At 38.1% G+C, this 13,485-nt stretch overlaps 1 protein-coding gene across 1 annotated transcript in view; it reads left to right on the top strand.

Moving 5' to 3' along the window:
• Nucleotides 1-13,485, top strand: part of CDH23 (cadherin related 23) — a 909,735-nt gene that overhangs the window by 807,028 nt on the left and 89,222 nt on the right. Inside the window, exons 40-43 of the mRNA XM_063435341.1 lie at nucleotides 6,014-6,147; nucleotides 7,732-7,941; nucleotides 9,042-9,149; nucleotides 9,455-9,557. Coding sequence (XP_063291411.1) covers nucleotides 6,014-6,147; nucleotides 7,732-7,941; nucleotides 9,042-9,149; nucleotides 9,455-9,557 — 555 coding nt within the window. The remainder of the gene's footprint in view (nucleotides 1-6,013; nucleotides 6,148-7,731; nucleotides 7,942-9,041; nucleotides 9,150-9,454; nucleotides 9,558-13,485) is intronic.

The raw sequence follows: 13,485 nt of genomic DNA, 5'->3' as shown, positions 1-13,485 counted from the left end.
TGGCTATTTCGACCTTAAAGGGACCCTATAGGCACCCTCACTACTTCATCTCATTGAAGTGGTCTTGGTGCAGTGTCCCTGTCCCACTTACTCCTGCAATGTAAATCATTGCAGTTTTAGAGAAACTTCAGTAATTACCTTGCAGGACTAAGACTGCCTTCAGAGGCTTTTCCAGAATTCTAACAGGCTTAACTCAAGGCTGGACATCCTCGCGCTCTGCATGAGGACATCCAGAGTCAGTAAAATCCCCACAGTAAAACATTGAGGCAATACCTTTCTATGGGAAGGCCTAATGTGCATGAACATTAGGTTTCCCTCTCAGATGACGTCGGAATTGGGTAAGTGACTAAAGTTTTCTTAACCCTTTATGTGCCAGGGCGCAAGGGAGGAGGGATCAGAAGGCACTATAGTGGCTGACAGTTCTGTATATTTTATACCAGTATTTTTTAATTTTATCTTATTAAAATAAAGTTTAGTTTGCTTTCTCTGCTTTGCAGAAACAAATGTTTGATTAGTTTTGTCATTTAAGATCCCAACTATAAGTGTATCTTCAAATTATTACTTTTAAAAATACCATCTTCAGGTAATAAATTTGTGAGGAAATTTGCCTATGCACCAACTCGATGTAGACGGTGGAGAACATATACACTGTGCTAGTGAATGTGACAGAAAATGTATAAATATATATAGATTGTTTTGTTGATCCTGATGAAAGCCACGGACGATGGCTGAAACGTTGATTTTTTAACGAGAATGGAATAAAGAAAGAATACTTTTACAAAAGACCGTGAGTGCAAGCCTTTGTTCAATATTTTCACTATATATATATTTAGGTAGACAGGTAGGGGAATATATATATATATTATTTTAAATGCCTATTGCATCGTGGCATGTTACTATCAGCAGAAGAGGCTAATGCCATTCTAATGTGTGTATTGGAGCATAGTAGCAACTCTTACAGTCTCTGATATAAAGCTCCTAAGCCATGGTTCTCCCAGCCTACCACCACCTACAGTGCTGAGAATGCCCTACTGTCTCTGATAAAAATTGGGTACCTCCAAACGTTACCACCCCTGTATATCTGCATGCCTGAGAATGTATGTCAGCTAATCCTAATGTCACACAACCATAAAAAACTCCTTGCATCCAACTGACCTAATTAAAATGAAAATGTTTTTGGCATTGATATTGGTTATGGCTATTGATAAAAAAAAATAAAAAAAATTAACCCCATCCTGGCTACCCTTTTTTCCCAGGGAGAAAAGGGAGGGATACATATGTTTCCCTCATGAAATTCAAGAGAAAACTGCTTTACAAGCAGGGGCTCGGTGTAAATAGAATTTTGGGAAATTGTGTGAATGTACTACACACCTCTGCATTTCTAATTTTTTAAGGGAGAAATTGCAGTCTTGAGTCTGTGAGCACAAATTGCTAAATTATGTGGTATCTCCGCCTACCCTTTATGTGCGAAGGCTACCACTTACGGGTTGACAATTCTTACACTAATGCAGATACATTTCAAAATGTGATTTACTTTGATGCCCTAAAATTGTAAAGTTTTCCCCACGCGAAGCTGGCACGCAAATACCATAAAGACATAACAGCTTTGCACCATGATGAAGTGCTGGACCTTTGGTACACCAACAAAAGAGATGTCTACATGCTACATAAATGCATATGAAAGCACAGTGCCAGTTTCAGTCAGGAGAATTAATTTACAAATAAAAAAAACAATGTGCATTGTCGATAACCATATCTGGATCAGCGCAGGACTAAACCCTGGTGCAAAATAAAAAGTACCTTATTGCAGTCTACATTTCGTATGTGGGGAACAAAATAGCAGACACCCGGGAGCCATACACTTTCCTGGAATTTACACTAAAGCTTTTAGCAGATATATTGTTTATTCAGCCCCTTAACCCCCACACATTCAAATCAATTTGCCATAATGGCGGATTTCTTACCTTAACTGCCATACTCTTCTCAAATACACAGAAAATTAATTTGCAAAGGTTTTCGATTGCATTTGTTATATTTGGCCCTGTTTCCCCTCCCCACCCCCCAATGCTAAATGAAAAAAATAAATATTGGGCCTTTTTTTGCCCTAACATATAACAGGATTATAACAAATGAATTCATGTGTGTGAAAAGCACAAATTAAACTATAACCTCTAAATGTGACCATCATTTGTGATAAAGTGGCTACACTAAACAACTCTACATACCTCACTTAGAATACCCTGGGTTGTCTCCTATTTAACATTGTATGCCATAATGGTGGAGTTTTTCTTTCTAAGGCTGACATGCTGTCTCAAATGCAACATAGGCCTAGCAAAGCAATCAGTCACGTTTCCATGTATAAAAACTAAAATGAACAGGCACTATGTTTGTCCCTGTAACTTCCCAAAACTCATATAACTGGTACATGAGGCGGATTGCTGTACCATTGGGACATAGCTGAATTCAAATATGGGTTTTATTGCAGTAAAATACATAAGGAAGATTATATAAACAGTGGAAGGGCAATGTGTATAAACTCCAAATTTGGCCAGGGTTTATGACTAAGTGGCTAAAAAAACTAAACTGGATGGTATGCAATCATAGGAGTATTTAATTTCCTGGGCTGCCACACTGCTTCAAAGGAAGACCATTTAATTGTCAAATTTCTATGGCAAACCAATGAAATGGGCAGACCCCATGTTTGTCCCTGTTTCTTCAAAACCCTCATAAGGCCTGTACTCGGAGTGCATTGTTTTACTAGTGGGACAAATATGTGTGTTTTATTGCAGTGAAACCTAATATTATGATAGTCACAGTAATACAATCCATGCTGAACTTGGAAAAATAAAATTTCTTAATTTCTCACACATATATAGATTTTATTAATGATTTGTTATGGTTCATATATAAATATCTGATGTCAAATGAAAGCCCTATCAGTTCTTAATCATATGATGGATACGTTTGGATGCACTTAATGTGAAAGAGGTAAACTGTGGTTGAACAAACATATAGCTCAGGTTCTTTGTTTTGGATCAGAACTTGGACAGTTACCTCTGTTATTAAGGGATTAAACTTCTTAAAAACAGTCTGTCCGAAACCAGAGGTGTTGTAGCAAAACACACCTTTCACAATAACCACTGCAATAAACTATTGTCCTTTGAATCGTTTCTATTGTAAAATAACGTGCTCCGTATCATGCAGAGTCTAGGCTTAAGTTTCTGAAATCTTACATTTGTGTTTTATAAAATACAGTTGTGTTGGTTGTTGTGAAGTGTTTAGGGGGGCAAGAAGGGGGTATACTGCAGTATGTACAGATTTTATTGAACAATACCGATCTAGATAAAAGACAAAGTGGTAAAACCTTTATCTTACAGAGTGTTTGGTATGCCTTTGTTAAGAGACAATAGCCGGTGTGGGTAGCATTCACAGCTATTAAAATAGCATTTATGATGTAGCTGTCCAAATATTTCAGTTTATAGATAAAATCTTGAACATTGTGTATACGTGGGAGGACTCATGTATGCCACTATGTATAAAAGTAAAACAGCTAGACTTGGATGGAAAAGGATTGTAAACAGAGTCTGATCTGATGATTAGACAGTCACATAGTTATAGTTGCAAAGGAACTGAACACTTGAGAAAGACCTTAACCAAGGGTATTCTGTTTGCAAAGAGGAATATCAACATTTAGCTGTTGAATACAGATTGATGAATAATAGGAAAGGGAAGAACAGTTACAGAACGCAACTTTTTGTGTTCAAGCACCTTGCCATCATTAAGAGCCTTACTTCCTGAAGGCCAAAGAGGAGACATGTAATTCTATAACCCCTTTACTGTAAGAAAGGAGGTCAACACACTGGACAAATATTGTATGAGACTAAGTGAAATGATACAAATTCAATATGATAACATTTTAACATGTTTTTACAGATTTGTGTGTAATGTTTCTGAATGTCTGTGTAGTGAAGTATATCTAATGAAGTATATCTAATCTTTAATGTGTGGGGTTCTCTCTATACACGTGTTTTTGTGTCTGTAAAACGCATACATATTCATTTGCAAGCATGTATGTATATGCAGACGCACACGTTAACCATATGACATTGTACACTGGCATTACACCCTGCAGAGCTGTACATGAGAAATGGCTCTCGAACAGATAATACTGTGGGCTGTGCAGATTTTTCGGGGAGTCGATATTGTAGAAACGTTGCTCTGATAGATATGCTGACTGTGATTATCACAATACTGGCTACTTTAAGCAATCCCATATGTACATAGACTCGGTGCTACTAAACCACAAAACAGTTAATATAAATGTGACAGAATTTTTCCCACCTTTGAATGGCTGCCCTATGATTCTGCTCCCGCACAAGTCATATTGTCTCTAATTAATCGGTATTAGATGACATGTCTGTAAAGGAACTTACCCCACCTTTGAGTGGCTGCTCGAAGAAACTGCTCCCTTATTTCATGTAATGCCAATGAAACCGAGACAATCTGATTTATGGGGGATCTTTGAGGCCATCCTCCTTCCTAGGGATTACGGCCCCTTAAAACTCACTTAATGTTATTTGATTGTGTGTTTGAACTTTAAGGGACAGGATAGTCACCAAAACAATTTTAGCGTAATAAAGCAGTGTCTGTTTTTAAGGAACAATATAGTGACAGGAATACAAACATGTATTCCTGTCACTAGAGCTTTGAAAACAATGGTCAGTAAAATCACCTTTTACATTGCCTACAGGGGGAGGCCTAAACTGTGTTTTCCTGTCACTATATTGTTCCTTAAAAACAGACACTGCAGTCACCAAAACAACTTTAGCTTAGTAAAACAGTTTTTGTGTATAGATAATGCCTCTGAATCCTTATTGTTCAAGTTTCTACCATTTAGGAGTTAAATCACTTTCTTTTCCTGTCCACGCAGCCCTAGCCACACCTCCCCTGGCTGCATGGTTTTATTTTCAATCAGATGTTAAATTACTTAAGAAGTTTTTATCTCCTACTCAGCAAAATTAACTTTAATCACACAGGAGGCTCCTGTAAGGTCTAGCAAGCTATTAACAGAGCAGGAGATAAGACATTTTAAATTAAACAGAACTTGGAATAAAGAAAATGTAAACATTAGATTTCACTTTACAGGAAGTGTTTAAGAAGGCTGCGTAAGTCACATGCAGGCCGGTGTGACTAGGGTGCATAAACAAAGTTATTTAACTCCTAAATAGCATATAATTGAGCAGTGAGGTTTCAGAGGCATTATCTATACACAAAAACGGCTTTATTAAGCTAAAGTTGTTTTGGTGACTGCAGTGTCTGTTTTTAAGGAACAATATAGTGACAGTATCAAACATGTTTTCCTGTCAATATAGGTATGAAAACACAGTTTAGGCTCCCCTGTAAGCAATGTAAAAGGTGATTTTACTCACCTTTATTTCAGTGCTGCATGTGTCTATCGTGGCTGGCTCTTTCCCCGCCTCCTTGACGGAGATAATCAAAATTGACAATCTCAGCCAATCCAATTCTTTCCCACAGGAACCAAAATGCTGCGCTGCTCCAATCAGCATCTCTTCATAGAGATACATTGAATATAATATAGGGGCTCTCAAAGTGTTCCCAAAAGCAGTGATCAGCTACGGGTGCAACATAGTCTCGTGTAAATGTCAAAGATGGTATGGTCTGTTTTGTTTTTGCCCCAAAAAACAGATCTACCTAGAAATGGGCATGTCCACCCAAATTACTGGCATGTCAGCCTGGCGTGAATGCCCGCCAAGCTAATTGTCAATCAGCCAGACCAGCTCACTGAGGGCAGATCCTGCAGGGAACACAGCTTTTACTGCTTCCTGCAGGGAACACAGCTTTTACTGCTTCCTGCAGTGTTCTAGTGCCCTGAACATAGAATAAGTCTGTTTATTTGGAGACAGTACCCTGGTGGTTAGTCAGACCTAAAATCAAGACAGTTGGACATGTAGTCGGGTAGAAAACTGACATTTGTGTTTTCTTTCCCTAACAGGAGAGTTTGTGGTATCCTCAGTAGAAGGGGATTTAAGAGTTATAAAGGATTACGAGCTTGACCGAGAGAACATTGCTTCATATAACATTACCATCATGGCAAAAGATAGAGGAAACCCATCATTCAGCTCTACGGTAAGCTAAATGATCTCGACATAACCTGCCTGGTGGTATATCCATGATCTCAAAATAACCTGCCTGGTGTTTTATCCATGATCTCGACATAACCTGCCTGGTGTTTTATCCATGATCTCGACATAACCTGCCTGGTGTTTTATCCATGATCTCGACATAACCTGCCTGGTGGGTTATCCATGATCTCGACATAACCTGTCTGGTGTTTTATCCATGATCTCGACATAACCTGCCTGGTGGGTTATCCATAATCTCGACATAACCTGCCTGGTGGGTTATCTATAATCTCGACATAACCTGCCTGGTGGGTTATCCATGATCTCGACATAACCTGTCTGGTGTTTTATCCATGATCTCGACATAACCTGCCTGGTGGGTTATCCATAATCTCGACATAACCTGCCTGGTGGTTTATCCATGATCTCGACATAACCTGCCTGGTGTTTTATCCATGGTCTCGACATAACCTGCCTGGTGGGCTATCCATGATCTCGACATAACCTGTCTGGTGGGTTATCCATGATCTTGACATAACCTGCCTGGTGTTTTATCCAGGATCATGACATAACTTGCCTGGTGGTTTATCCATGATCTCGACATAACCTGCCTGGTGGTTTATCCATGATCTCGACATAACCTGCCTGGTGGTTTATCCATGATCTCGACATAACCTGCCTGGTGTTTTATCCAGGATCATGACATAACCTGCCTGGTGGGTTATCCATGATCTCAACATAACCTGTCTGGTGGGTTATCCATGATCTCGACATAACCTGTCTGGTGGTTTATCCATGATGTGTTGTTAATGAATGCTCTGAGCAATAGCGATCTTTGCAAAATAACTTCTATTTCACAATAAAAAGTATACTATACGGAAGTTTGTAAGATACCTGTCCTTGAGTTATTTGGACATTTCAAAATAAGAAATGCATATATTTATTATGTTGCTATACATCACATTTTTATTTTTTGTTCTTTTGGTTTTGTTCTTTTATTAATATTACGTACTTTATGGGGCCAGCTATCGGTGAAATGGCTAAGAAGTCACATGGTGCCATTTCCATTGAGCTTTTGTTTCTTTGTCATATACTTGTTACAAGCATTTTATTTCTCCACACTCATAAAACAGTGATCTGCTAATGATGAGCACTACACATAATCACATGGTAGGTATGAGTGTCATACAGTCACTTGTAACCTTAGAAGTCAGTACCATTTGCACTCACATAAAGCAACACTGTATAACTGACTCCAAGAGAATGAAGCACGTGACTAAAGATGAGAGCTTCACTGATCTGAGGTGCCCAGATAAGATCATCATTTATAGTTCATGGAATATTTTGATTAAGCGAATGAAGTACCTCTAGAAATGAAAAGGGCACTTTAAAAGCCACATGATCATCACAACTAAGTCTGGAGTGCTGTTCCTGTCTTTGAGAGTAGTTTGACAAAGACTGAGATTCTCTGTAGCAGCCGGCCACCTCTTTAGATCAGTGAATCATAACATGAATCCCACTCTTCCATAATGGAACTATATGTAATCCTATTGCTATATTTTGTTGATCTTCTTTTCGTCTTCTCCAGGTTTTGGTGGATGTCCGTGTGTTGGATATCAACGATAATGACCCAGTGCTTCTAAATCTTCCACAAAATATTACCATCAGCGAAAATACCCCTGTATCAACACCTATCACTCGAATTTTTGCTAGCGATGCAGACACTGGGCGTAATGCTCTCCTGACCTTCAACCTAACGGCTGGGAATATCGAGAACACGTTTTCCATAAATGAAAATGTAAGGAAGAGGCTAACCCATAAAACATATTCTAGCATTTTGTTTAATCTGAAACACGAACATTATGCCAATGCTTTTCTGCATCGCCAAAATGGATGCCAGAAAAAAGTCTCCACCATCACAGAGCAGTGACAAAAAACACGTTAAGTTACCTTTATTAATCGATCCAAATTATATAAAGGCAGCAAGCAATAGGAGGAAAGGGTAATAATAGGATCACATGTTCCATAAATAAGAATATATGGCTTGTATAATGAGCTGAATTTTAGGAAGCTTATTTATTAACCCGCCTCGACCCCCACCAAAATAAACCACCAAAAAACGTATATACCATCCTGGTTGACCCAAAACAGAATACTGTCCAAATAGTTTAAAATCTTATCTGTTTTATTCTGACACTGCTGGTTATTGTATTATATCGTTTATTTTTTTCCTAGAGCTCTAAATATTATTAATACCTGTTTTATGTTTTGGCCGGTTATTCATAGACTGTAAGCTTGTTTGAACAGGGCCTTCTACACCCTCTAAATATCACTTTTTTTTTCTTTTTAATTAAACTGTATTAATTATTAATTTACCTATACATACAATTTTATATTTCTTTCACCATATACATGCAGAGGATATAAACAGTAACAATTAAACGACTTATCTTATCCAATATCCTGCGTTACAAACATTCCATATTGCGAAGGAACAACACATTTTTTTTTTATGTATAGCAAAGGGAGAAAGAGAAGATCAGAAGAAAAATAAAAACCTACTTTCGATTTTCCCCTTGGACACTCGCTAACATATCTATATCTTCCCCTTTCATACACACTTTCACCCGGGCGATATGTTTACCTGATATACTGTATCAATGTACTTAAAGAAAAATGAATCAAATAAATAACATTTTAATCAGTATATTATTAAGTTATTGTATTAGGGATTTCAATTTTTGTAGCTTATTACTAATTACACTATAGAAATAGACAATTTAATCGTTCACCTTTCTTTAATTGCACTGCGGAATGTGTGGGCGCTTCATGCTAAGAATAATAATATTGTTGGATTGCTACAATAGAAAGATTAAAACGTGCAGTTTTTGTTTTCAGACTGGTGTGGTCTATGTAAATCGGCAGCTGGACAGAGAGAAAATTAACGAGTACAGGTTAACTGTGACCGTGAAGGACAATCCAGAAAACACACGAAACTCAAGAAGGGTAATGTTCTTATTAATATACTAACTACATAAAAAAATTGTGGTATGAAGTCTGAAACATGATGCCTGTTGGTGCTCATTTGCATGTCAAGCTGGGAACTCTGGGATAGTTGTGAAAACATCATTTCTTGAATTTCAGTGTCCAAGGAAGACTATCCAAAGTCCAATTTGAGATATGCAGGTGATGCACACCAGTAATTTGCTATGATGTCATAAGAAATACTAGTAATACAAATGAAGAGGTTAATAACTCATATTTAATAGGTTTATATATATATATATTACTTTCTTCACTATATTTTCAAGGATTTTGACCTGTTGATTGTGACGATATCTGATGAAAATGACAACCGCCCTGTGTTCACTCAAGAATCATTCCAGGCTGAAATTATGGAGAACTCTCCAGCAGGTAGTATGTTTTTTTTAAATGAAACACTATAAACAATGAATAATGTCCCTGGGGTTGGGTGAGGCAATATGCAGAATAAAGAAATATAACATAGCAGTGCAAAATATGTCAAATCTACTGGTTAGTCCAAGTCTTTTTTTTTAATCTTTTCAGGTCTGTCGTTTTTATTTTATTCAATAGTTTATAGAACCGTTTAGGAATGTGTAATATGTTCTCAAAAACTAATTAGTACTCATCTACTTTGTGATCTCAAGCTACTTTTCTTCCTGTTAACTAAAAGGTTACTCCAAGCAGCATAACCAATACACCCCGTTATGATGTGCAAAGTACCCTCACTGTTTTGCCAGTGCATGAAAGGGCTACTCCAACAACCATGGCCACTAATGCTTTTTGAAGTGGTGATAGTGGTAGGAGTCTGGGTGTGTAATGTTTCATCTTGAAATGCTACACATCCAGAGTTATTTGCACTTGTATGTCAGGGGCAAGTTGCACCCCGACACACGTGACATTAGCAGTCCAGATCTATGTTTTGGGGTGCCTAATGTCAATTCTGTGCATAAAATAGTCTGTTGTCAGAAAGCACCGCACCCTGGTGACAGACATAACTGCATCCCCTTTTAAGGCAGAGCTCTTGTCTAGCCCCCCCCCCCCCCCCCTCCCCACCTGAGGGAAGCCAGTAAAACAGTCCAATCAAAGTCTTCTCTATGAGAAGGCAACTGAGCAATGAGTCCTTATATGTTGTTTTAACACACAATCCAACTTCTGGTTTTGCTAAATTGATGGAAGAAATTCAAAGTTTAGCCTTTTTGGATGGAGTAATTGCTAGTACACTAGTTGATTATTAGTTGCCATAAAAAACAGTTATTCCTATTTTCCAACATCTGCCAAAGATGCATAATGGGCTAGATAACATCGAGGGAAGGCCCATAGTGGCCGGTATGGGCTCTCTTAATGAGAGGCTGGCGGAATTAGTGGATATTTATCTGCTGCCTTTAATTTTACGTTTGAATGCATATTTTAGAGATTCAAAAGAGCCTTTGTCCATTTTCAGTGAGTTGCATGATGCCCAAGGTGTGGTTTATGGGATATTGTTGATGCAATATCTCTCTATTCTGTAATTCCTTATGACAAAGGATTAATGGCTATTAAAGGATTACTATAGGGTCGGGAACACAAACACTATCTAGCCCCCCTGCTCCCCCCTTGACCTCTAGTAGCCATCTGAGGAATGGCCACTGGATATGTCCCTAGGCTGTAATGTAAACCCTGCATTTTCTCTGAAAAGATAGTGTTTACTTCAAAAAGCCTGCAGGGACTGATTATACTCACCAGAGTAAATACATTAAGATGTAGTTGTTCTGGTGACTATAGTGTCCCTTTAAGTACCCTCTAGGCCAGGGATAGGCAACCTTCGGCACTCCAGATGTTTTGGACTACATCTCCCATAATGCTTTTACAACCATAATGCTGGCAAAGCATCAAGGGAGATGTAGTTCACAACCTGGGGTGCCGAAGGTTGCCTATCCCTGCTCTAGACAAATATAGTAATTACAGTAAGAAGACACATTATTTCATTCTCACTTCCATTGAGGTTTTGTTGACGCATAATTTCTTTATGTTTGATTCCTGCCTGTATCTCCAGAGGTGTGGCGCTTTGATTGGTGTTAAAGGACCACTATAGTGCCAGGAAAACATACTCCTTTTCCTGGCTCTATATTGCCCTGAGGGTGCCCTCACCCTCCGGGACCCCCTCCCACCGGGCTGGATGCAGAGGAAGGGGTTAAACTTACCTCTTTCTCCAGTCCGGTCCGGGGGAGCTCTCTTCCTCCTCTCCGCCTCCTCTCCTCCTCTTCGGCAGTGAGAATGAGACAGCCACTAGAGGCTGGATTAACCCTAATATAAACATCGCAGTTTCTCTGAAACTGCTATGTTTATAAAAAAAAAGGGTTAACCCTAGATGGACCAGGCACCCAGACCACTTCATTAAGCTGAAGTGGTCTGGGTGCCTATAGTGGTCCTTTAAGTTTGCCCCTCCTTTTCAATCTCTTTATGGGATGATGGGAGGAGCCCCACATTTTTGGAGATGGGCTTGGTGTTGGTTTATGTTCAAGTATTTTGTTTTACAGATGCTATATCGATCTGATATTTATATGGAAAGGAAGTGAAGATCAATATTTGGAACAGTTTGCACTGATAAATTATAATAATCTAAAGTTTACTTTGAGTTATGATCATGACAGAATTGCTTATCTTGACCTTATGTTGATATTTACAGAATCCGTTAATGTGACATGTATTTAAAGAATGCTTAATTCTGGGAATTCCCTCCTCAATACTACCTTGGGGCACCCTTAAAATCTTATTAGGACTAACTCTACTGTTCGGACAGTTATTAAGGTTGCACAGGAACTGTTCCTACTGGGATTTGTTCCTTGAAGAGTCTGAGAAAGAGGTTTATTGGGCACAGTTACTCCAGATATGACATTTAGACGGATTTCTGAAGAGCCCCGTGGTCTGAAATCAGTATGGTTAAAGATGCTAGCTGCATAAATTGTCTTTTTACTGTATTAAAATATCAAGTTTCCTTGGAATCTCTCTTCACCAACTGATAACTAGAGGGACACTGTAGGCACCCAGACTACTTCATCTCGTTGAAGCGGTCTGGGTGCAGTGTCCCTGTCCAACATAGTCCCACAATTTAAATCATTAAAGTTTTTGAGAAACCGTAATAACTACCTTGCAGGCTTAAAACTACCTCCAATGTATCAGACAACCACTAGAGTGGCCTTGGGGATTCCAAGGGACTAAGTCCCTTAAACGACACTGGATGTCCTCATGCTCTGAATATAAGCGCTGTAATGTCGGGAAATAAAGGATTTTTTTTAGCCTTTATCTGCCAGAAGGGGGTTCAGAAGGCTCTATAGTGTTAGGAGTATCAAACTACCAATATAATTCAGAGTGTTAATAATAAGAATCATTTCCAACCATATATTTTGGATTAAAATGCCTGCCAATCCTCCAGGATGATATTTATTACAGATATAAACATTCTGGAGTGGACCAATGTAGATGACACACAAACATACAGGGTTACTAAAAGTGAATTTAATGTGAATTTAAAATAGAAGGCCAGAGTTGCGGAGTTTGAAGCATAGATAACTTAGAGAATGTTTTCAGTTCAATTATTTTGGCCTTAAATTTGAAATTGTCTTTGAATTCACTCTGAAAGCTCACTTTAGTAATGACCCTGGAAATATGGATAACATTATTTTAACACCAACAACATTTCTCTCACCCATCTGCCATTTAGAGATTTCATTGTACCTCCAGATTTCTAAAAGTTGTCACTTCAATCTTTCAAATGTAACTACACATTTCATATTGCATCTTCCCTTGGATTTGTATATAGGGCAGGATAATATTGGGTTTGAAGTATTATGAGTGAGGAAAGCTGACAAAGGGACAAAGCTTTCAATTCGACAGATTGAGTTCTCTTGGGAACCTGATATAACAAATGAGCGGAACAAAGACCAGAAATGGGAACTGTTAAGAACTACTGCAAAATGCGGTTGGATTGTGTGACTTTATAACTTTTATTGAACATTTTACTTCAACAAACAACCGTAGAGCAACAGCGATGGAACATCTGTAATAAAGCAACAAATAAATGCAATGACGTTATATAATTATCAAAAAAAATAAAGATTTCTTAAACATACATTTTGAAACCTATAACTGATACAGGTTCTAGAATTAAATTACATTGTTATTTTTAGAGAAGGGAAAGAATGCCTTAAATTATAGCAACGTTTTGTTACTGTCTCCTATGTAGTATTCTTAAAGGACAACTGTCATCTCCACACTAATTTGTAATATAATAATCATGTCCTCATGTTTTGAAAGATTTTTTTTTTTTAAATGAAACAGC

The sequence above is a fragment of the Pelobates fuscus genome, chromosome 10, assembly GCF_036172605.1.
Source record: "Pelobates fuscus isolate aPelFus1 chromosome 10, aPelFus1.pri, whole genome shotgun sequence".
Taxonomy (NCBI): domain Eukaryota; kingdom Metazoa; phylum Chordata; class Amphibia; order Anura; family Pelobatidae; genus Pelobates; species Pelobates fuscus.
Note: the sequence above shows the minus strand (reverse complement) of the source record. Positions and strands in the feature narration are given on the sequence as shown.